This window comes from Chrysemys picta, chromosome 18, assembly GCF_011386835.1.
Source record: "Chrysemys picta bellii isolate R12L10 chromosome 18, ASM1138683v2, whole genome shotgun sequence".
NCBI classification, from domain to species: Eukaryota; Metazoa; Chordata; order Testudines; family Emydidae; genus Chrysemys; species Chrysemys picta.
The window spans coordinates 13,094,877-13,117,310 of NC_088808.1; the positions used below are offsets into that span (position 1 = coordinate 13,094,877).

The window sequence follows — 22,434 nt, forward strand, 5'->3', positions numbered from 1 at the left end:
GCAACGCCATTCAGCTACACCCACACCAGAGGGCAGAACCCCACTGCAGAGACTGCCTTCAGCACCCTCTCAATCCCATGCCAAGACCCTATCACCCGCCGCCACCCCACCCCAGGAGTAACCCCAGCTCACGATTCCTTTTCCTTTCCAGAGTTCTTTAAGTTCAAAGGCTTCGGAAGCCTGAGCAACATCCCTCGAACCTTCACCCTCCGGCGAGTGTCCGCCCCCGCCAGCCCCACAGAGAGCCTGCGGGAGGGGACCCTGCATCCCAACAGCTTCCTGGAGGACACCCTGGAGAGCACTCAGGATGACTTGAACACCATGCCCAAGAGCCCATCCCCCTACGCCAGGTCATGCGACATGTACAGCCACATGGGGACGATGCCCAGGACCACCCCCAGCGGGGCAGGGAAACGGACCAAGAGCTCCGAAAGCTCCCACGCCAGAGGGACCACAGGTGGCAGAGCCCCTGGCACGTCCCCAGCGGCCATCCCAGAGTCAGCGGCGCCCGCTGACCCTGCCCCAGCAGCAGATGCTTCCTCGGGGACTTTGCCATCAAAGAACGGCCCCAGCCTGGGGGAGTCAATCACAACAGAGCCCAGGGTGGGATCTGACGCCTCGGGGAACGACCCCCCTCCTGGGCAGGCACCTGGGGGCGTGGGAGAGGGACACGCTGCCAGCCCAGCCCAGGAGCCTAGCCAAGCTCCTAGAACTGGTTGTACCAAAGCAGAACTGTTGCAAGAGCCCGTCCTGTTGGAAGGAAAAGGAGCGAAGGAGGAGCTGCCGCCTGCCTCCTGGGAGAGCCCACAATGGAGGTAAGACACAGCGTGAGCGTGCTCAGCTACTCCAGTGCAGCCTTGTTCTGCTGCTGAACGAGGGTTCAAGCCTGCAGGGTGCCGAGGACTCTGGCCCCAACCCAGCAAAGCATTTAAGCCCCTGAATGGTCCTGGACTAAGCACATGCTCAAAATCGAGTGCACGCTGAAGTGCTCGGCTGGATCAGGGCCAGAGCGCTCAGCGCCTTGCAGGATCGAGCCCCTCCGAGGCATCCCCTCGGGTCAACTTCCTTTGCATTTAGTGATGGATTTTCTCCGGAGGTAATAATAACGCTGTATTCTGCCTGCCCAGCGCTTGCCAGCTATTTCCCACACCCTCCCCCAGGGAACAGGGGGGTATTATCCTCATTTTACCAACAAGGGAACCTGAGCCACAAAGAGGCAAAGTGACTTGCCCCCGGTCACGCAGCTAGCCTAGAACCCAGGAGGCTGGTCGCCCAGTCCCTAGGCACCACTCCCTTACATAAACACCTGGGAAAGTGGGGCCGCTTAACCTTTCGCATCCGCCGCCTGGGGCTGGCGGCTTCATGAGAACAAGCTTCCCGTGGGATTTCTGGTCTTTCCTGCTTCCGGTCGGGACGGAAACGTCTCAGGCAGCCTGGTTTAGCCCAGGCTTCCCGTTGCCTTGTTCTCAGTTTAGTTTCAAGTCGTGGCTTTGTCGGTTTGATCCACTAGAGAAATACACCAGGAGTTGGGGGCGCCGTGTCTGGGAGCAGAGTTGGAAGGGGGGAGCGGGATTTGGAGAGCTCCATTGCATAGCACTATCCTTTTCTCTTTCCTTTCTCTCTCCCTCTCCCTCTCCTCCTGGGAGAGGAGTGTCACTTTCATAAGTACCCAGTCTCTGGTTCAGCCGACCAGCTCGACCAGCTCGGGGGACGGCACTTGCAGCTGCTGCAGGGACAGCGCTGCCCCTGGGCCTCACCCCAGTGCCTCTCGGCTCCACCAGGGCCGGCTCCAAGCAAAAAAAAAAAAAAAAGCCGCGATTGGCGGCGGCAGTTCAGCGGCAGGTCCTTCGCTCCTAGAGGGAGTGAGGGACCTGCTGCCCCCGAATTGCCACAGGTGCCGCCCCTCTCCCTTGGCTGCCCCAAGCACCTGCTTGTTAAGCTGGTGCCTGGAGCCGGCCCTGGGCTCCACCACGACTGTTAGAGCCCATGTGGAATCTGTAAAGGAGGCCTCTGCTTGGGAACGCGCTTGGAATGCGGGGAGGGGATGAGCTGGGCCGGGTGGGCGGCTGCTGGGAGTTACAGCTGGCACTGGCTGGCGCCCGCCATGCTTTTGTGATGACTGTAGGATCTTGTCAGCCTGGCCCCCAAAGCCCTAAAGGACAGCAACCCCCTGCCCTCCCCATTTCAGCCCCTGCCTGGGAAGCCTCCCTCACCTTTAACTCAGCCCAAAGAGGAGACCTTCTAATGGGAGCTGCACTATGCCTTGTCTTCTCCACTTTGAGGGCTGGCTGCCCTGAGGCCATCTGATCCCACTACACACGCCTGTGAACGCACATGCCCGTGAACACGCACTAGGGTGACCAGATGTCCCGATTTTATAGGCACAGTCCCGATTTTGGGGTCTTTTTCTTATATAGCCCCCCACCCCCTGTCCCGATATTTCACCCTTGCTGTCTGGTCATCCTAACACACACGCCTGCACTGCAGTGCTGGGCTCTACCACCACAGCCTGTGGGTGTGAGCCAGAACCCTTCTCCCTGGGAACTGGGCTCTCTTGCCTTGCTGGGCTCTGGCTGCTCCCCTGCCCCGCAACTCCCTGAAGCCCAGCCATAGGGCACAGCTTGCGGGGGAGAACACAACCCACCCCAACCGCAGCAGGAGGTCCCAGCGCTGCGCAGGATCCATCTCTTTAGCATCAATACCACCCTCCCAGTGCCGCCGCTCAGCGTTCCCCTGTCGACGGCAGAGCGAGGTGCCACCCGATTCGGGTGCGAGGGAGGCCTGTGTGGACGTGACACGAGGGGCACTGGCCTCGGTTTAGGGGATTCAGCCCCATTGCTTGTCTCTAACTCAGCAGCCGTCTCCCTGGAACTGGGTTTGCTTGTTCAGAGGGTTCTGAGCTCCGGCCCAGTCGGAGGGGTTTGTACTGCCGCCCGCCCGTCCCCGCAGGATCCGGCGGCAGCTGATGTCCCAGGCTCCCTGGTGCCAAGCCAGTGGAGAGACACCGGTTTACACCAGCTCCTTCTCCGGCCCGTTGCTTCTCCTGCTTGAGCCAGGCCTGATTCTGTTGTGCCGGTTTGACACCAGCGGAGTCACTCCTGATTCCCAGGGAGCTTGGCCCAGACGCCTGCCTGCCCCCCTGCCGGGGCCGGTCCCATTCCCAGGGCTCTGGGGTTTGTTTGCTCAGGCGGTGTGCGGTAGGGAAGGGGCTGCCAGGAGCATGGGAATGGGGAGGAATTTCTCCCAGCCTGTGGGAGCCGGGCGAGGGGAGGGAGGGAGGCCGGGCCAGAGGCAGCGGGGCGGGCCTGGGCCGGCTCAGCCCTCCCCAAGTTCAGCGCTCGCAGGGGGCAGCGCTCAAACTTCCTCTCCGGCTGGCGGGCTCGGAGCGCAGGCAGCCGGCACCGATGACCGAGGTGGGCAGGAGGCCCCACGGGCCGGGCCATGGCAGGTGAGCGTGTCCCGTGGGCAGGGGCGGAGGAGGGGGCTGCAAACCACAGCGCAAAGCGGGGGTGGGGGGCCGTCCCGGGCTGCGGCGGGGGCCCTGCCTGTCCCCACCCCACGGGGCAGCAGGTTCGCTCGTGGGACGCGCAAACCCGTGGGGGGGCGAAAAGCGCAGGAGGGCAACCCCTGGCGGGCGGGGCTGTGGGGCGCTGGCCTGGGGTGAAGTCACCCTGGCACCAACCCCTGCCCGGCTCCCTGCGCCCTGCCCAGAGCCCCGTGTGGAGCTGAGTGGGGTGGGGGTTGCCCTGCAGACACCCCCCCCCTCGTCACTCCCTAGGGCGCCCAGCCAGAAGGGGGAACTTGAGCCCTTTCCGGCTGCAGCCCCCTCCCTTCGCCTGCCGGGGTTTGCTGTGGGCCTGGCCCAGCCCAGCCAAGGAGGCAGGGCAGAGGCTGCTAGCCCGGGGATTTGGGCTAGGAATGGATCCGAGCAGGCGGAAAGGAGAATTCCCCAGCACTAGCCCCTGACATGGCCCGGATGCGGCCCAGTGGGGTCCCTTTGACATTAAAGGCAAAAGTCGCTTTAACTTAAACAGGAGCAGGACCCGGGCCGAGCTGGTTAGTGCTGGCCAGCCCTGCAGGTATGACTGGTCCCAGTTTCCTGGGGAAACTGAGGCCCGTCACAATTTCAGTGACTCTGCCCAGCATCCTAGGTAAGGTGGCGGCAGCGCTGGTATGAGGCAGGAATTCTTGTCTCTCAGCGGCTCATGCCCCTAGAGCCCATTGCCAGGGCAGGGAGAGGGGTGAGCCAGTGTGACGGGGGAAGCTGCTGGGTTCCCTGGGTTGCTAGGGAATACGGGAGAGCAGGATGTCGGGCGGGTGGGAGCATCTCGCTCTCTCCCGAGCTGGGCACGGGCAGGTCATGGAAACACCAGACTCTTGAGTGCCTCCCGTGAGCACACAAAGCCCGGTGTTATCCACAAGGCCACTGGCGCGTGCTGCAGCTGGGCCCTGGGTGAGGACGCAGAGGAAGATATTCCATAGACAACTGCAGCCGGAGCTGCCCCCCCCCGGTCTTTTTGGAATGTCTCACTTCCCCGGTGAAGGGGAGAGGAGGCCAGGGATACCTGGCTGTGACGGGCTGTCCCTGCCCTGGATACCAAAGGCACCTTTCCCCTGTACTGGCTGATGCTAACTAGGAGCTCAGCTGTAAGGTGAACTCTCCAGCTGTAACTCACCCCGTTGTGCCTGAGGATTGCACCAGATAGTCCATGATTTAATGCACTGATCTGAGCTCACTGCAGCATCTAAGCTCCAGGATACAAGCTACAGTGGACAGTGCAGGAAGGGACCATACCCGCTATCTACCCGCAGCGCTGCCACTAGAGCTTAATACTGCCACACCCCTTGTTAGTGCAGGCATGATCGCACCTAGCTTGAGCACTGGACCCTAATCTTGACCTACGGCGCCTCCTGCTGTTCCTCTGGGGGGCCATGCCCTGCTCTGCTAGTGCACCTCCATCCTGCCCTGCAGCAGCCCCTGCTGTTCTGATCCTGGTCCCCTCCTGAGTGGTGTCAAACTGTGGCATAGTTCTGCAGTGTGGACAAATGTTCACCAAGCGTTAGGCTGCGACCATCGTTCTTGTGTAACCTGGGATCAGAGCAGAGGAGAAAGGTGGGTGCGTTAAGCAGGTGTGCCAAGTGGAGTGCAGTTTCCAGACAGGTCCTCCTGTAGTTCCATAGCTAGGAATGGTGATGCTCTCCTTTGAGCCCATATGCCCAAAGGTCTTACTTCCCGAGTGTCACTCTCAAGCACCCATGTGACATGGGGCAGCTCCATATTTTGGATCCATCTCTGCTCCCAGTACGCTGAGGACGCAGCCGAGGATTTATCAGTCATGCTGGGTTCTGGAGCTCACCTTGAAGCATTCCCACTGGAAGGAAGCCCAGGAAGGCTGCTGATCAGGAAAATTCTCCATCCTACGTGGATCACCTCCACTCCTCTTGCACCAGGGGCAAGACACCATCTGGGAATAATCCACCTAAAGAAATATGGACCAGCATTTCCCCCTGGTGTATTATCCTACAACGGTGGAATTGATCCTTCCTAGCTGAGCCTGTATAAACAACATTTATATACACCTCTTCCCATAGATAGTCCTCAGGGGCATGTCCTGTAACAGTAGCCACCCGAGTCAGTGGTTCCTGTCACGTGTCAGGGGCTTTTAATCTTTGTAACGCTGACCATTGTCAGGTGAGTGGGTCCAGAAAAGTTCAGGCTCTCCCCAGCATGCTTGTGGGCCCTGCTTTAGTACGTGGTGGGAAGCTGAAGCGTTCACACGAATGGAGCAAGTGCAGCTTCCTGAACTGGAGGAGTGACTGCCATGAGTCCACCTTCTTCTTGGAGCAAGTGGTGCTGAAAGAGGAGTCAGAGGGTGAAATCCTCCGGGCTGCTACCTGTGGCATTGCAGAGCCACGATCCATTCCTACGGGAGCACGGAGGGGACTGCAAAGGGCTGGGCAAAGCCTTTCGGAAATTCCCCGAAGACTGAGCCAGGCGTGACTGTGACTCGGGCGAGCATGTTTTCTTTACAAGAAACCAGCTGAGACCACTGCCTGGTGACACATGTAGCAACACCCTGAATGTGAACTGTGACCAGATGGACGAATTAGAGACCGAATTATTCATGGTGCAATTGACGAGCAGCAAAAAAAAGGAGGTTACTGGAAGAAAGGGATTTGACTTTTCTGAGAAGAGTGGATACGCACAGGGCTAGTGAAAACTGTGCTTCCCAGAGGAAAGTGATAGCACACAGTTAGCTAGCCCTCTGCAGAAGCTGTATTGCAATGCAAAATCCCTGGTACAAATACATGGCACTTTTCATCAATGGATCTTAAAGTGCATTATAAAGGAGGCAATGAGCGTTATTCCATTTTCATAGATGGGGAAACCGAGGCACTCAACAGTAAAGTGACTTGGCCAAGGTCACCCGGCCAGCCAGTAGCAGAGTCTCCTGCGTTCCAGTCCAATGCCCTGTCCATTGGAGCATGCCGCAGAGCAGAAGAGGAACACACAATGTTAAGAATACTCTTTGGCTGTGAAATGCAGGTGAGGCAAGGAGCGGCTTGTAGCTGGAGCACCTGGACGTGGTGAAAAGCCAGGAGCCGAAGTGGGAGCTGTTGGAAGTAAATATGAATCAATTTCGGAACCAACGGCGCCATGCTGAGGGGCTAAAGCCAACACGCCTCAGCCTTCCACTGAATGGCATCCCTGCAAGCGTTGGGGCAGTGCCACTGAGCCTGCCCCTCCCTCCTGCGAGGCATTTCAGGCCAGTCGGAAGGGGCTCCCGGGCCGCAGGGACTCATTCCAAAGGGAGCGCTGGAATTTCTCCCAGGCGCTCTGACAAGCTGCAAGAATGTTTGAGTCTCATTCAAGAATCCTCTGGCCATTCAGTCGCACAGCTCCCTGCATATTGCGGCCGCTAGCGTCCCTCTGCCTCTCCCAGGGCCAAGGCGCAGGCACTGCATCTGCTTGCAGTTAGGAGAAGGGGTTATTTATAGTGGTTTCATTCTTCCCCAGCGCTGAGTGGAAGTGGGGGCTCTCTGGCACCGGATGCTGGGATGTGAGTGTTGTCGTTCATTAGCCATAGGCCCTGATGGCTTTGCAGAGCACTGGAGAAGCTTGCAAGACCCTCCTAAATTCCACTTCCCAGCTGCTCTCATGCTCCCAATTTCCTGCCTGGAGTCTCCCTTCCCCCACCCTTTGTTTTTTCTCACAGATTCCCAAGCCCCAGCCGGTCTCTCTCTGACCCGGCACCTCAGGAGGCCAGCTCGCAGCTGGTGCAGGGAGGGGGCAGATTTGTAGACACCCCACCAGCCCAGGCCCAGCCTTGCCCTGACATCCTGGAATCACCTGGAAAATGCCAGCTGGGCTGGCAGCGAGAAGGGAAATGTCCTCTCCTGCTTGCGGCTGTGCCTTCTTCCAGGAGCGTTATCCACGGCTCGCTCCTGCTCCAGCGTCCGAGGGAAACCAGCCTGGGAACTGAGGCTTGCTCTGTGGCCAGCTGGGTGGATGGCGCTAATCCCCCACAACCTGCTAGGGTGCTGCTGCTGGTCAGTAGGGAAACCCTTGCTCAGTCACAGCCTGTCAGGGAGATCCTGTGTCCCAGGGGTCGGTGCAGTATGGGGTCCTATTGGGCAGCAATTCGTGTTTTGTGCAGTCTAGCTCTGGCGTCCAAGCACCGGCGCTTCCTTCACGCCCCCTGGAGATGGGGCCCCAGTCCAGTAGATTTCCCTGTCATAGAATCATAGAATCTCAGGGTTGGAAGGGACCTCAAGAGGTCATCTAGTCCAACCCCCTGCTCAAAGCAGGACCAATTCCCAACTAAATCATCCCAGCCAGGGCTTTGTCAAGCCGGGCCTTAAAAACCTCCAAGGAAGGAGACTCCTCCACCATCAGGAAGGTTTGTTGTGGATATTAAGCCCAATGTTTAACATGAATTAAATTCAGTCTTTGTGGTAGTCTGGAGCCAGGAGATAAACATATGGATGAGGCAGGCACTGCAAGGATCCCTGGCGCATAGCATAGATCCCATGCCTGGCTCTCACAGGCTGCAGAGATTCCTGGCAGAATGTCCACTATCTCCTAACAGCTGCAGTACAGACTAGCAGGTACCTGACCCTAAGTATATGTCACAACTGCTGCAAGGCAGTGTGGTCTAGTGGAAAGAGCATAGGACTGGGAGCCAGGAACTCCAGCGGGCTAACACAGCCTCTGCCCCAGACTCTCTGTGGCTTTGGGCAAGTCATTTCACTTCTGACTCATTCCCCCATCTGTAAAAGAGGGTAATAATCCTCACCTACCTCCCAGTGGAGTCAGGGGCTCTGATTAGCTTATTAATTAGTAGTAGTAGTGTTGGGAGACCAGATATGATGTTTCCCACATACAAAGAACAAACCTTTGCTTTTAGCCTGAAGGGATTAGGGAAAATAATACAGGAAAAAACAAAACTAAAGTCTCCCTGAGAGAGTGCAACATGCGTATCTCGTCTCTAACGGTCTGCGTCATCTCTGCCTCACAAAATAGCCACTGCAGAGAGGCAGACTCCCTGCAAAATGAAAGGTGCAGTATAGACAGGGCCGGCTCCAGGCACCAGCCAACCAAGCACGTGCTTAGAGCGGCACCTTCTAAGGGGCGGCCAATCTTGGGGTGGTGAGGCAGCGCTCCGTTTTTTTTGTTTTATTTTGTTTCGGGGGGGGGGGGTTGGTTCAGCGGGGCGGTGCCCGGGGGAGGGGTTGTTTCGGCGGGGCGGTGCTCGTTTTTGTTTTGGTTTGGTTTTTTTTGCTTGGGGCGGCAAAAAAGTTAGAGCCGGCCCTAAGCATAGACAAAGCGCTAACAATTCCCTGCCATCGCTCCACCCGCCACGAACGCTCCAAGGCACGTGGAAAATGGAACTCTCGAGCATTTACACCATTAAAAGTTCACAAACCAGTGTAAAATATTGGGCCTGACTCCCCCCCCCCCTCGTGTGACTCCATTGATTTTAAGGATTCCCCCTTTGTACGGGTGTGTGAGAGAGCAGGATAGCAAACGTAGAGCAAAAATCCTGCTCATTCGCCTCCCCCTCTCGGCTCCAGAAGATGGGCAGTTTGTCTGCTACGGCAGGCTCCGTTTGCCACTGGCCTGTGAGGATACAGCTCCGGTCACTGCAAAGTGCTTAGGGGCTTGCTTGAATTTAAGCTTGTGAGTAGTGACACTGACTTCACTGGGGTTACTCATGTGCTTTGCTGGATCAGGACGGTGGTGCAAGGGGAAGAAGCATTTCTCAGCCTGTGGAAAAAACAGCCCAGGAGGAGTGGGATGGGGAAAGATAGCTTTAAGCGCCCTCTAGATTCTAGGCTGCTGCAGGAGCTAAAATGCCCGGCTCTGGGGCTGCTCTAACTTACGGCAGCATCGCAGCCCGGAACCCTGCACCGGCCCATGCCAGGCGCACACACCTGCTATGCTGGGCCCTGGGCGGGGAGGCAGTGTAGGGCCCTGTGCTGCTTTTGCACCCATAGAATTCTTCCCAGACCTTGCAGTTCCCGTGCAGCCCCTTGTACACCTTCAAAGCAGCACAGAGAGGCAGGGGCTAGAACTGGCCCCTTGATCTCGGCTTGGAAAGCCAGCTTTTACAATGGGCACTTCCCAGCCGATTGCGGGGAGGGGTGTGTGTCTCTACAGCACACGTCTGTGTTTGCTTTCTGTCCGCACGTACAGTTAAGGAACCTGGCATCCCAGAGGGAGACTCTGGCACTGTGGATGCCTAATGCAAGACTCCACCGATGATTTTTCCCGGTTGAGTTATTGTTCCAACATTCATAAGATGTTACTCTTTAAAAATTAAACCGCTACGTTTCACTATGGAATGCCCCAGTGCTTCTCCTGGTTACTGGTCCCGTCTGCAGAAAGAGTGGGAGCTGACCTCTCCTGCTGCTGGGGTGCAGAGAGCGGCACCATTTAAAGATTAAAATGGCCGCCCCCCTTGGCCCGGCTCAGTGAGTCTGATTGGGATTAAAAGCTCTGGTCTTTCGGATCACTCCTTGGTTTGCTGGAGATGGGAGGGGATCTGGAGCTGCACTTTACTGACTAACAGACGTGTGGCTCCATACGGGCAAAGATGCCAAGGCCATGCACGGATCCTGTCAAGATGCCAGGGTCACGCATGGACTGTGCCCTTAACGAGTGGTTCTCCTCCCTTAAACCTCCGCTAACTGACCCTGTCGTGCCTTGCCCCTGCTGCATGGGCAGCTAAAACCAACAGTCTGTTTGTTCCCAGAACTTCTAGCCAACAAGGATCGTAGAGCAGAGTAGCAGAATGCCCTGGGGGCCACATAGCCACCTTCCAAGGTAACTCCCAGCACCACGCTTCAGAGCTGTCAGGCTGCTGCCCTTGACCAGCCGGAATTCTTAATAAACTGCTGTTTCCCAACTGATCACTAGTTGGCGCCGGACAGTGATTTGCAGAGGAAAATTAAACTGGAAGCAGCAGCGAGTCCCAGGCTATGGGTGCGCTCCAGAGCCCATGCAGACGTACCCGCCCCTATTTCGGCGGGCATAGGACCACCACCTCCCCAAACACCGTTCGCTACAGCGACAGAAGCACGCTTCTGTCAGCACAGCTACATCGGGCGGGAGGGTGCGTTTTCAGGCCCCAACCACCATAGCTACGCTGTGAAGTTTTAAGCGTAGGCAAAGCCAGAGAGTTTATAGGGCACGTCCCACGCCTTGCAGCTGTGTTACCTTGTGACCCTGACAGCTCTGACAAGCTAAGGCCAGTTGCGATAGCTCAGGACTTGGATGGGAGACCTCTAAAGAGACCCCCAGAAGTGGGGTTGGGGGTGTTCTTTGTTCCCTACCCAGTGCTCCAGCACAATGTTAGGGGGTGCTGGAGGTGCCACCTGTTAGGTAAGAAACTAAACTGAAGTTTTGGATTTTTTTGCAGTGCTAAGCCCCTGCTGCTGGTAAGAATTGGGGTGCTCACGCCAATGTCCTGGCCAAATTCCCGCTCAGGTCATCATATTCCATGCCCCTAAACTACCCCTGCCGTTTCAACTGGATACAGCATCCTGCTCCACTTAGCCTAAGCTTGTAGGCTGTTGCCATGAGCTGTTAAACAACAGCAGCATTACAGCCCAAAGGTGGAAGCACTTTAGTAGGTGGTGACGTGTCAAGAGAATAACTATAGCAGCTGGTGGCACCTTAAAGACTAATAGATTTATTTGGGCATAAGCTTTCGTGGGTAAAAAACCTCACAAAGAAGTGTGTTTTTTTACCCACGAAAGCTTATGCCCAAATAAATCGGTTAGTCTTTAAGGTGCCACCAGACTCCTTGTTGTTTTTGTAGCTACAGACTAACATGGCTACCCCCTGATACTTTACAGCATCTGGGAATCTGTCACACAGTTACCATGTGGAGGTTTTGGGTGTGGAGGTTTAAGATTCAAGGGGGTAACTTCCTCATGTGGTGGAGGGGCTGGTGCTTTTCTCTGAGTGCAACCTCACCCAGACAGAAGTGCACCGAGTCACACCCAGAATGGTTTCTTTTTGCAGCCATACGGGCAAGGAACTTCAGTGAAGGTTTAAATTCTGCAGGATTACATGGGGCCAGTAAAGAAGTGTTAATTATGGGGTGTTAGCCAGCAGGGCTCAGTCCCCATCCTGCTCACTGATTAATTCATTCATTAGGTATTTAAGCAAATACTCCCTCCCAGGGCAACTCTTCTGTCAAGGGTCCGGTTACAGATGGGAAGGAGGGAGTATTCTCTCTCTCTGTAGCCATCACAGAGCCTCATCCTGCACCACTGATGTCAAGGGGAGCAGGATCTAGCCCTTGCTGCGTGCTCATCACAGAGCCTGTGAATACCCATCTCTGCACCCCTCTCCTGCCAGCAGTCCCATCAAGCCAAGCAGAAACAGGAGGCTGTAGCCGAGAAAGCAGATTGGCTTGTGGGGCTGAATCCTTGCAGGGCACAGTGTAGAAAGAGAGGGGGGGCGGGCGTTTCCTGACCAACCTTCCTAGGCCGGGTGGAGGCACCGTCTGTCTGGCTGCTGACCCCTGATCCTGCGAGTTATTCTGGGCCTGCCGTCCCATCCCTTTCCGCCCTTCAGAGCTCCCCTGTGCTCCGGCTGGAAGCAGCTGGGGCCCGAGCAGGGCAGGAAGGTGTACAGGAAACACTGGTGTGAGCCCATGTGTCCCAGTGACTCTCTGTTCCCAGAACAGGATGGAAATCCAGGCCTGAGTAACGGGAAAATGAGCATCCCTCTCCTGGTAAGGAGGGGGCATCAGGGATTACAAGAACATTCCCCCCTCAACCCCTCCAGTAAACACAAGGAGCCCCCACACCTGGTCTGCCTGCTCCTCTCCCCCTCAGTCCCAGCCCTTATGGGTCTGGAAGGATTCCACCCAATAGCGTCACCTCCCCAAGGTTCTGGCTCAACGGCCATGAACTCCAGAGACCCCACTGAGCCCAGCAGACGTATGGAGCCTGACCCGGCTCATGCCATCCAAGCTGATTTGAGGAGAGATCCTGCAAGAAAGACCTCATTCTTCTCCTATTGCATTAGGGATGCTAAGCCCCACGCCCGGAGCTCAGGGATGGGGCAGGGGGAGGGGATGCCAGAGCTCTGGGAACGTCACATGAAAACACGTTTGTTCTCTTAGCTGTTTAACAAGGACTTCTGGTGCCTGCGAGTGTCAGGTCGTTCCCCCAACTGGGAAAAGCCCTGTAGCCTTGAGTGACCCAGGGCTTCCCCCTCCTCCTTCAGGCAGTACATGGCCTCAGACAGGAACAGCCCTGTCCGTCTTCAGTGTTACAGGGAACAGAGGGAATAAACATGTGCACAGTCCCTGTAGCTGCAACGGTTAGGACTTTTTGTTGTCCTTACAGCCCCATCGGTATATAGCATGTACTATATCATGAACTTGCCCTTTGCACGCCTTCTATACGTAGCCATCCTAGAGGGAAGTCCCAGCCGGGATTACCCTGTAACCACGCTTTAGGCTGCTCAAAAGCAGAGCTGCTGGTGGAGCATTGCCCAGGAAGTGACCTGACGGGGGATGAGTCAGGGTGAGCCCAGGACATTTTCCCCAAGCCCTGATGCCAGCCCCAAGATGGTCTGTCACGGGGTGACCAAAGGACTTGCCTGGGGACACACTGACCATGTTTTTCTGCGGTCACTCTCTGATCGTCATTACCGCCTTTTGGTTTCTTCTAGCCCCGCTGATGGCCCGGAATCCTGCAGTGAATACGTTAAGGTAAGAAACCCTCCCCTTTCTACTGTGTGTCTTTTCACTGCTGTCCTGATGGGCGAGCATGGCCTCTTAGGAGCCCGGCTTCTCCTTTAAAGATCAGCTGCATCCACGTTTCAGATCCAGCAGCAGGGCGGAGTGTGCAGCCTGCTCTCAGGAGCCCCTAGAGTGGAGCATCTTTATGTTCTGTCGAAATCCATCAGCGCTGCAGGAAGTTGGTTGTTTCTCCTATTCCATTTGCTCCAGTAGGTGCATTAATATCAGAGTGAGAGATGCTGAGGTATCAGCCTGTGGATGGTGTCTTATTGCATGCAGGGCTTGGGAACCTCATTTGCTATTTATACTGCTCCATCCTCCTCGCCTGTGTAGGGCTGAGTTTCCCCAGTGGGAGCGTCCTGCTGCTCCCTTTTGGGGTCTGGAGAGTGGTGATAAGCACCCTGCGGCTGCCAGCAGGACTTTTCATGGATAGAGACGAGCCTGAGCCATTGCACGTGAATCCAGAGCGGCAGGTCACCCCTGCTCCCAACCCACGTTCAGCCCATTGTAGATTCCCTCTTCAGAGATGGAGTAGGGCTGGGCAGCGTGTGTAGACATACCCAAGCTCACTCAGGTACCAGCTGCAGTGAAGCCGCAGCAGCGTTTAGCATGGACTAGCTGCCCAAGTATCTAGGGGCCCAGGTTGGCTTGTACAGGCCATGCTGAAGCTCATACCGCTCCAGCTTCACTGCGGTGAATACCCGCCCTAGCTAGATTAAAGCTAGCTCAGGTAGGGCTGCAATCGCCCCTCTGGTTACAGTGTGAACATGCCCTCAGATGCACCCAGGCCTGGATCCAGGGCTTTGGTTCAGACCAATCTCTGAGGCGAGGAGCTGTGCCAAACTCTCGGCAGATGGAGGGTAACTTTGCTGACACAAGAGGCCTTTGAGGCTGGTAGGTGGGTGCACCAAAGGGAGACAGTAGAGGGCATCCCCTCCCTCCTCCCAAGCAGCCCTCAGAGCGGGAGCTGCCTTCGTTTCATGCTCTGGGCAATGGGAGGGGTGTCCGCTCTCTCGGGGACACAGACAGTGTGCCATCTCCTCACTCAGCCTTAATAGGGGAAATGCAGCATTTCAGCCACTTTGGAGCGGTCACATGAAAGTTGGTGCAAATCTCTCCAAATCCTCTGCAAAGACCCTGCTTATCCTCCAGCAAACTAGTCACATTCCTGAGGGCTCTTCGCGCAGTGCCAGGAATTCACTCGGGAGATGCCTGGCTTTATGGAAGAGCGAACCTCTTTCAGCGGGCTTCCTGTGAAGTTATTCAAAGAGGCAGGGCTGGAAATGCTTGGCTCAGGGGATGGGGATGCAGAGTTTTTCCATGGGACAGAGAGTCTTTACCTCTACACCAGCAGTTCAAATCCAACCCAGCTCAGTCGTGAATGGAAGTTGCCCCCAGCCGCTGTCTGTTTGATGGCCTGTTATAGGAGCTGCTGTCTCAGGCCAGTTCCCAGTGGGTCAGTGTTCCCAGCCGCAGGCCCAGGGTTCCAAACTGGCTAGTGATTTTGGGTGCCCAGCTGGAGACACCGTAGTGGAGTCTCTAGAAGAATCAGGTCCTTTGGAGGGGTGGCCAGTTGGGCGCCAAAGTCAGGAGCTGCTCTTGAAAATCTTGACAGTGGCACTAGGTGGCAGGTTCATGAGGCAGAGATGATGGAGTCTGAGCTACGCGCCTGCTCTTGGAGGTGGTCCCCCCCAGGTCAGGGCTGAGGCAGTGAGGGGGAACGGTAGCATTGCCATTGTTCATCACTAAGGGCGAAGACTCCAGGTTGTAGGACCCTCAGTCCAGAACCTTTCGCCAGCACTGAACATTTTTTGAAGGCAGTTGTTCTTGACTTTCTCCATAGTGAGACCCCACTCCCAGCTAGCAATATGGGAGAGGCAGGTGGCTGCAGGCCATTAGGGCAGCCAAGACCAACCAACAGCCCCCACGTTGGAAATCTACACAGCCAGAAGCAGGAAGTCCTTGGCTCTAGAATTGGCTCCTCATGTTAGTGTCCACGTTTGTTCAGCATCAGGGCACCAGCGAGGCCCCTCTGTTCACACAGGCGTTGTCCTGAGCGTGGTGATGATGGGGTGGGGGGGTGGGAAGACATGCTGGGGAGGCAATGAAGGAATTCGCTTTAGCCGATGTTGATTATTGTTGCTCTTGTTCGATTTGTTCATGCACCAGAGCCTCAGTGATGGGAGCATTTTATAAATCATGAACTAACTAAAACAGAGACCTGGGTATAAGCCATGTTGGGCCTTCAGCGTGGTGAGCCAACAGAAGGCCCAGGTGCCAGGGTTCCGGTCCCGATTGAGCTTGTTCACCATTTGGGTCAGTTATTTTTGGTGTGGCGTTGTACTGGGCTGGTTTGTATTTTGTCTGATGCTGGGTGGTCCATGATTCGCTTTGAACGGTTAGCGTGCGAGGTCACAGAGAGCCAGGGTGGGTATGTCACCCCCAGCTCCACACATAGACATCCTCTAACAGCTGTGGTGATAGGAGCTAGTGAAGTCAGCTCCATACAGACAGAGCCATTGCAGAGATTTACATGCACAGACAGGTAACTTGCCGCTGTGCACCTTACATCCTCACCAGGGTGCAGTCACCCCGGACAGAGGGCCAGTTTGAGGCCTACGCACCCATTTAAACCCTAGCTTGAGGCCTTAAGTGGGACTAAAGTGATGCAAAGGCTTCATGCTGGGCCCTCGCACAGGGGTGACTTTCCCTCACACCTGTCACCCACGTGCACTTATCCAAAGAGCCCCGTCTCATGTGGTTATTCATACAGTGGCACAGGGGTATATGGTGCTTTACAGGCAAATAAGACAAGATCCCTGTGCCCAGAACCTTCTCATCTAGATGAAAGTCAGTTGCACACGCAGACAGCCTGATCCCCAGCCAGGCACCCAGCAGCCTTGAGTTCCACAGCGAGAATTTCACTGCCCCCAGGTGGGAACTGTTTGCTGCTGCCGTTAATCCTTTCTGCCTGTCTGCAATACTCTTCCCCCCCCCCCCTTCTGGGAGTCAACACCCCCCTAAAGTCAGTGAGTCCTTGGCCCCTTTCAGGAGCTGGTGCTGCACATAGAATATCAGGGTTGGAGGGGACCTCAGGAGGTCATCTAGGTCATCCTCAAAGCAGGACCAACCCCAACTAAATCATCCCACCCAGGGCTTTGTCAAGCTGGGCCTTAAAAACCTCTAAGGATGGAGATTCCACCACCTCCCTAGGTAACCCATTCCAGTGCTTCACCACCCTCCTAGTGAAAGTGTTTCCTAATATCCAACCTAGACCTCCCCCGCTGCAACTTGAGACCATTGCTCCTTGTTCTGTCACCTGCCACCACTGAGAACAGCCGAGCTCCATCCTCTTTGGAACCCCCCCTTCAGGTAGTTGAAGGCTGCTATCAAATCCCCCCTCACTCTTCTCTTCTACTAAATAAGGCCAGTTCCCTCAGCCTCTCCTCATCAGTCATGTGCCCCAGCCCCCTGATCATTTCCGTTGCCGGGTATAATGCATTCTCCTGGCTGGAGTGTTACCAGCTGGGACAACTGGTGTTCTTTCATTCCAGCAAGAGAGTAGTGTCAATTCCAGGCAGAGAGATTCCCCTTCCTAGCTGCTAAGGGGTTAAAGGCATTGTCAGTCCAAATGACCGTAATAAACCTAACTGCATAGCCATGTCTTCTCCATCAGTGCGGGACATTGGTCTGTCTCCAGTGTGGGCTCCACGTAACCTAGACGCGCTGACCGCCTTTGGCTTGCTCTCCTGCTTCCCCATCATCACTCCCCCACCTCCTGTGACCAGATCAGATCCTTCAGTCCCAGCTTCTCCCTGCAGGTGTCACTGAAAGCAATGGTGCACTAGTACTGCCTGTGGGAGAGCACCCAGCTAATCAGGGTCACCAGCAGGAGTCGCTGTAGCGAATGGTGGCGCTGCAGTAGTTGTGGGAGAGCTCCCAGCTCCAGCCTCTCTCAGAAAGAGGTATGATTGGGAACAGGGTAGCAGCGCTGGCCTGTTGGGAATCTGCATTGGTACAACCCTGGTTCTCAGCCAGGGACTCAGATTTCTGTATGTCTGACTGTGGTGCAAGTAAAGTGACAAGCAAATAGAATGAACCAGCCCAGCTGTTCTGCAGCAACCAAGCGAAGAAAGAGAGAGAGAAAGAGACAGAGGGGGGCATGCACACCTCCCGGCTTACACCCGGCGAATGAAGGTGCAGGCACAGTTCAGTGCTAACAAGGCCTAGAGTTCCTAAGAGAATCGGCCAAGCTTGGCACTCACTGACTACAAGACCTGGCTGGGGCTGACTTTTCATCAGCTCTTAACCCCCAGTGGGTTTGCTCCTGCTACCACCAGAGCTGTTGTCACAGCCCAGTCCATTCACCAGCACCATGGAGAGCATCTGGACTGGGAAATGAAGCCTCAACAGGTCCTCATGCAGCCAAGCAGAGCAAGGATGGAGCACTTAGACTGCAGCCCAGAACCCAGGTCTGCTTACTGAATCTATTTAGAGTCCAGGTTGCTGAAGTGAGAAAGCAGGCAGGCTGGGCAGTGTCCCTTGAGGAGCCCTGGGCATACAAAAGTGAGTGTGCCAGCGTCCCCGGGGGAGCTGAGTGCTTTATTTGCTGGCCCTGTTTGCTCTCATTCACAGTTTCGTTCTGATGTGGGAGCAGCTGCTGCCACTGGCTGATGCACTCCTGTGTGCAGCAGCAGCGCGGAAATGACACAGTCAAGTAGCAAACCACATGCCACCTGAGCTAGTGTAAACACCGGACAGCAGGGGGCCAGTGGAACAGGAGGTGGCTGGCATCTCATTGGACAGGCTGGGCCCGAATCTCCATTGCTTACACCCTGTGTGGTCACTAACACACGTGCAGAGTGCTACCGTCCTGGTCTGGCCCACTTTGAGCCCTGACTACTCCCCTTCCCATCCTGAGGAAGAGACGGGCCCCCCAAGGCCCAGGGGAATGTCTGGTACTGTGAAAAGAGGGAGTGCCGAAGGCCAGAATTGCAGGCCACAATCCAAATGTCACTCTGTATGCAATCCCAGGCTCTTCAGAGAGCTGCATGGTGGTACAGATCAGGTCCGCCCCTAGAAAGGGAGGCAGATAAGAGATGGGAGATAGCTAGACATAGGCTATGTGCCCATCAGCATAGGAGCTCAGAGCTGTACCAACCAGTGCTACTTCCCCAGAGAGGAGCCGAGTCCTGCCAAAGCTCCAGCTCTGTCTAAGGAAAGCAACAAAATCCTTCAAGGAGGAACAGGCTTTTCAGGAAGACGAATCACAATCAGATTCTTTCAGTTCAGCGTCTCCCTGTAAACCACCATCTGTTCCGTCCCTCGATCTCATTCAGGATGAAAGAGGAGGCTGTGCTCTCCCCTTCCAGCAGTGAAGGGCTGGAAATGCCTATAGGAATGCGTGTGTGTCGCTGTCTCCATTATCAAACAAAGACGAGAAGGGAATTCAGTTCCAGGTTCATGTGGCAGATTTCAAACACACACGCTGCACTCCGCCATCGAGGGCATTTTCACAAGTACGTGGCATTGTGCGCTATACTCCAGTCTGCTGAGACCTGGCTCACCACAGCCAACCATTCACTCATAGCCCCTAGGATCCCGGGACTCTGCCCCGTGCTGCTCTTCCTGCCCCAGTTACCGCTTGCTTGAAAGGTGCACAGTATGGATGTGCCATGTCCCATGCTGGGGAGGAAGGCCAGCCTCATGGGTAGGGCACTGGCTTGAGACGTGGAAGACCCAGATTCAATTCCCTGTTCCACCCTGGACTTCCTGCCTTACCTCAGGCAAGTCACTGAGCCTCAGTTTCTCTTCTGAGAAATGGCATGATAAAGCTTCCCTACCTTACAGGAGTCCCCGAGAGGAGGTGGCACCACTGGGATAAAAGCACTGCCCATTGAAACATCACAGAACAAAACCCCTATGACTGAGGCAGCCACAGGTCCACAGACAGGTCCCACATTGTATCTGTTTCCTTTCTGATCTTCCCACACATGGTTGTGTGTGGAGCTGCCACTCTGGAGAAGTGTGTCTCTTCAGCAGCATTTGCTTTGTCCTCTCCTCAGGATGCGAGGGACTTGTTTGAATTAATTACATCCGAAAATGTACTGTTCATATGTTAACTGCAGCAGAAATACCTTTGTGTGTTAGCAGTTACCTAGCTCCTTCAAGGCAGCAATTAACACCTACTGTTAAATACCAAGAACTTCTGCACCACTGTTGCCCAGGTGCATCTGCTTCCCGGGACTTTGGGGATGGGGGCATGGTTGGCAATTGCATGGGTGGGGATTATTATATCTCCCTGCAGCATTTGGAGCTCCAGACGTTTGTAAGTAACTTGCAGGCTCATGCTTCTCCCCTATCCCCTCCCACACACCTGCCTTGTCTCACCCCCAAAGTTTTGATCAATCTGGGCCTCTAATCCTGCTCTGTTCCATCTAGTCTAATGCTGGCAGCGGCAAAACATAATCACTCAGGAGAACGTGGAGAACCTCCCAGGATGCCCCACGCGTGGGTTACAGGATGGGTAGAGAATTCCTCCCATCCCTTGCGAGCCACCTTGTAGCCTAAGATTCGATTTCCCTTGGATAACCAAATGGGACTCCACATTTGGCTTTCAATACAGGGCAGCTGACACTGATGGCAGCTGTGCAGAGGGGTGGCTTCCTGCTGGCTGGGACCTGCGCCTCTCCCAGGGCCAGGTCTCCTTTCTCCTGAGAAAGCCAAGAAACCTCCCATTAAAGAGTGAAGGGAAAAACAAACAAAAGTCAGCCTAGTTTGGAGAGCACCAAAAGAGAGTGCAGGGCTGTGCCTGGCCTGTGGGGCTAGGGAAGAAAAAACAATGGTACCAAATGGACCCTGGAGTTTGTTGAATTGAAGGGGATTGTGCTTGGCCTGGGGGAGGGTTTGGGATGCAGGGAAGTGTGAATGGGCCTGGGGGAGGGGGTGCTTGGGCTGGAGAGGGTTAAACAAGGTGTGAACCGGAGTCCCCTTCCTTCCCCCTGGGTTTAGTTACTCCTTTGATTAGAGAGTGTAAATGTGAGAAAACAGAGCTGGTGCCAATTAAAGCCGGCTCCCTTCTCAGAGCTTGTCCCCTGTGAACCAGCCCTTCTGGGAGGCTGGTTAGCACAGCCAATGTGGGAGACTATCCTGCATGGGGCAGCTGGGCCTCCTGGCTGTAACCAGGGGACTGGCAGATCTGGATCAAGTGCCCTGTGGAGAGGCAAAGATGCCCTGCAATGTGATTGGCTGGAGAGCCGGGTGGGAAGACGCCTGGAGGCAGGGATGGGCTGGCAGGCTGTCAAAATTATTGGGGGGGGGAGAGCCTGTCTGCCGCGCCCCCACCACCCCAAGGGGCACCCCACCACCCCTGGAGCCTGCCAGCCGCGCCCCACAAGGGGCACCCGCCACCACCCTGGAGCCTGCCAGCCCCCCACCACCCCCACAGGGCGCCCGGCCCCCCCTGGAGTGTAGGGTGGGGGCAGGCAGACTCTAGGGGGGCCGGGTGCCCCGTGGGGTGGGGGGGCTGGCAGGCTTGGGGGGGCGGGCGCCCCGTGGGGGTGGGAGGGCTGGCAGGCTGCGGGGGGGGGGCTGGCAGGCTCCGGGGGGGGGGGGGGCCGGGCGCCCCGGGGGGGCGGGGTCCCAGCCGGGGTTAGCAGGGCCAGGGCCCCGCCGTGCCAAGCTCCCCACAAGCTCCCGGCTGGCTGGGTGGGGGCGGGCCGGGGGCGGGACCGAGCCGGAGCCCCGCCCCCAGCCTGACAAGGGATGAGGTAATCGGGGAAGCGGCTGAAATTGAAGCCCGGCCGCGGCGGCTGCAGGAGGGAGCCGGGAGCGGCAGGTGCAGCGGGGGCCGGTCCTGGCTGCAGCGCCGGGCCCCGGGGAGGCGCCATGACCGAGCGGTGCAGCCTCTGGAGCGCCCTGTCGGCGGCCGCCTGCTGCTTCTACCGGGGATCCTTCATGCAAGTGCAGGTGAGGGGCTGGGCACGGCCGGGGGACACCGGCTGGCTGCTGGGGGGCACGGGGCTGGGCACGGCGCAGGGCACCTGGCAGCATAGGACACCGGCTGGCTGCTGGGGGGCATGGGGCTGGGCACGGCGCAGGGCACCTGGCAGCATAGGACACCGGCTGGCTGCTGGGGGGCATGGGGCTGGGCACGGCGCAGGGCACCTGGCAGCATAGGACACCGGCTGGCTGCTGGGGGGCACGGGGCTGGGCACAGTGTGGGGCACCTGGCAGCGTAGGACACCGGCTGGCTGCTGGGGGGCACGGGGCTGGGCGCAGGGCACCTGGCAGCGTAGGACACCGGCTGGCTGCTGGGGGGCATGGGGCTGGGCACAGTGTGGGGCACCTGGCAGTGTAGGACACCGGCTGGCTGCTGGGGGGCACAGGGCTGGGCATGGCAGGGGGCAGCTGGCAGCGTGGGACAGTGGCTAGCTGCTGGGGGGCATGGGGCTGGGCATGACAGTGCAGGACACTGGCTGGCTAGTGGGGGGCATGGTGCTGGGCACTCACTCTTGAGGTCAGTGATGGAGCTGGGCACCCCCTCATGCAGACCCTGACTTGCGGGGGGGGGCAGAGGTCAATTCCACTAGCCACTCCAGACTGGGGACTGCTCCTGGGGTGGGGGGTTGGAGCTAGACATCCCTGTAGGGCAGGTGCTGAGCTGGGTGAGGGGGGGGTCCCCATCCCCAGCTCTGACTCATTGAGCAGGAGAGGTAGCACAGGTGTGGAGGGAAACAGTGACTCAGGGTTTGGGGGGGGGTGAATCACCCCTCTGCCTGGCTGGTCTCTGGGGTGCCATGGAGCAGGGAGCACCCCATGTCTCAGTGCCAGGGGGGCAGAGGCAGCCCCCTGGGCTGGACTTGGCAGCACAGGAAGAAGATGCAAGTGCAAGCAGGGATATGGGGAGGGGGCACTGAGCTGCTGTCCGCTGCAAGGTGAGGGAAAGTGGGTCAGTCACCCCCCACTGCCTGGCTGAACCTTGCTAGGCTGCTGCTTTGGGGAACATAGCTCTTGGGGCTTGATAGTCAACTCTTCCCCCCTCCTCCCCAGGCTGTGTGTCAGCAGCAGGGGGCCAGCTAGGTCTGTTCCCCCCTGGTAATGCAGATCTGCCCCCGGCTTCAGCACTTGTTGGCCACACTCAGCTCTGGAGAGCGACTGAGTCAGGCTA

At 56.9% G+C, this 22,434-nt stretch overlaps 1 protein-coding gene across 6 annotated transcripts in view; it reads left to right on the forward strand.

Moving 5' to 3' along the window:
• SH2D3C (SH2 domain containing 3C) overlaps positions 1 to 22,434 on the forward strand; it is a 59,861-nt gene that overhangs the window by 10,048 nt on the left and 27,379 nt on the right. For 4 of the 6 annotated variants that reach the window (XR_010593607.1, XR_010593608.1, XM_065572260.1 and 1 more), the window contains exons 2-3: positions 152 to 815; positions 13,196 to 13,235. Coding sequence is in view for 4 of the 6 variants with exons in the window: in XM_065572260.1 (XP_065428332.1) it covers positions 152 to 815; positions 13,196 to 13,235 (704 nt within the window). In the remaining 2 variants the exon portion in view is untranslated. Of the gene's footprint in view, positions 1 to 151; positions 816 to 3,186; positions 3,449 to 13,195; positions 13,236 to 21,042; positions 21,234 to 22,434 lie in introns of those variants that run through there. The other 2 variants (XM_042854187.2, XM_065572261.1) reach the window with 2 other exon arrangements.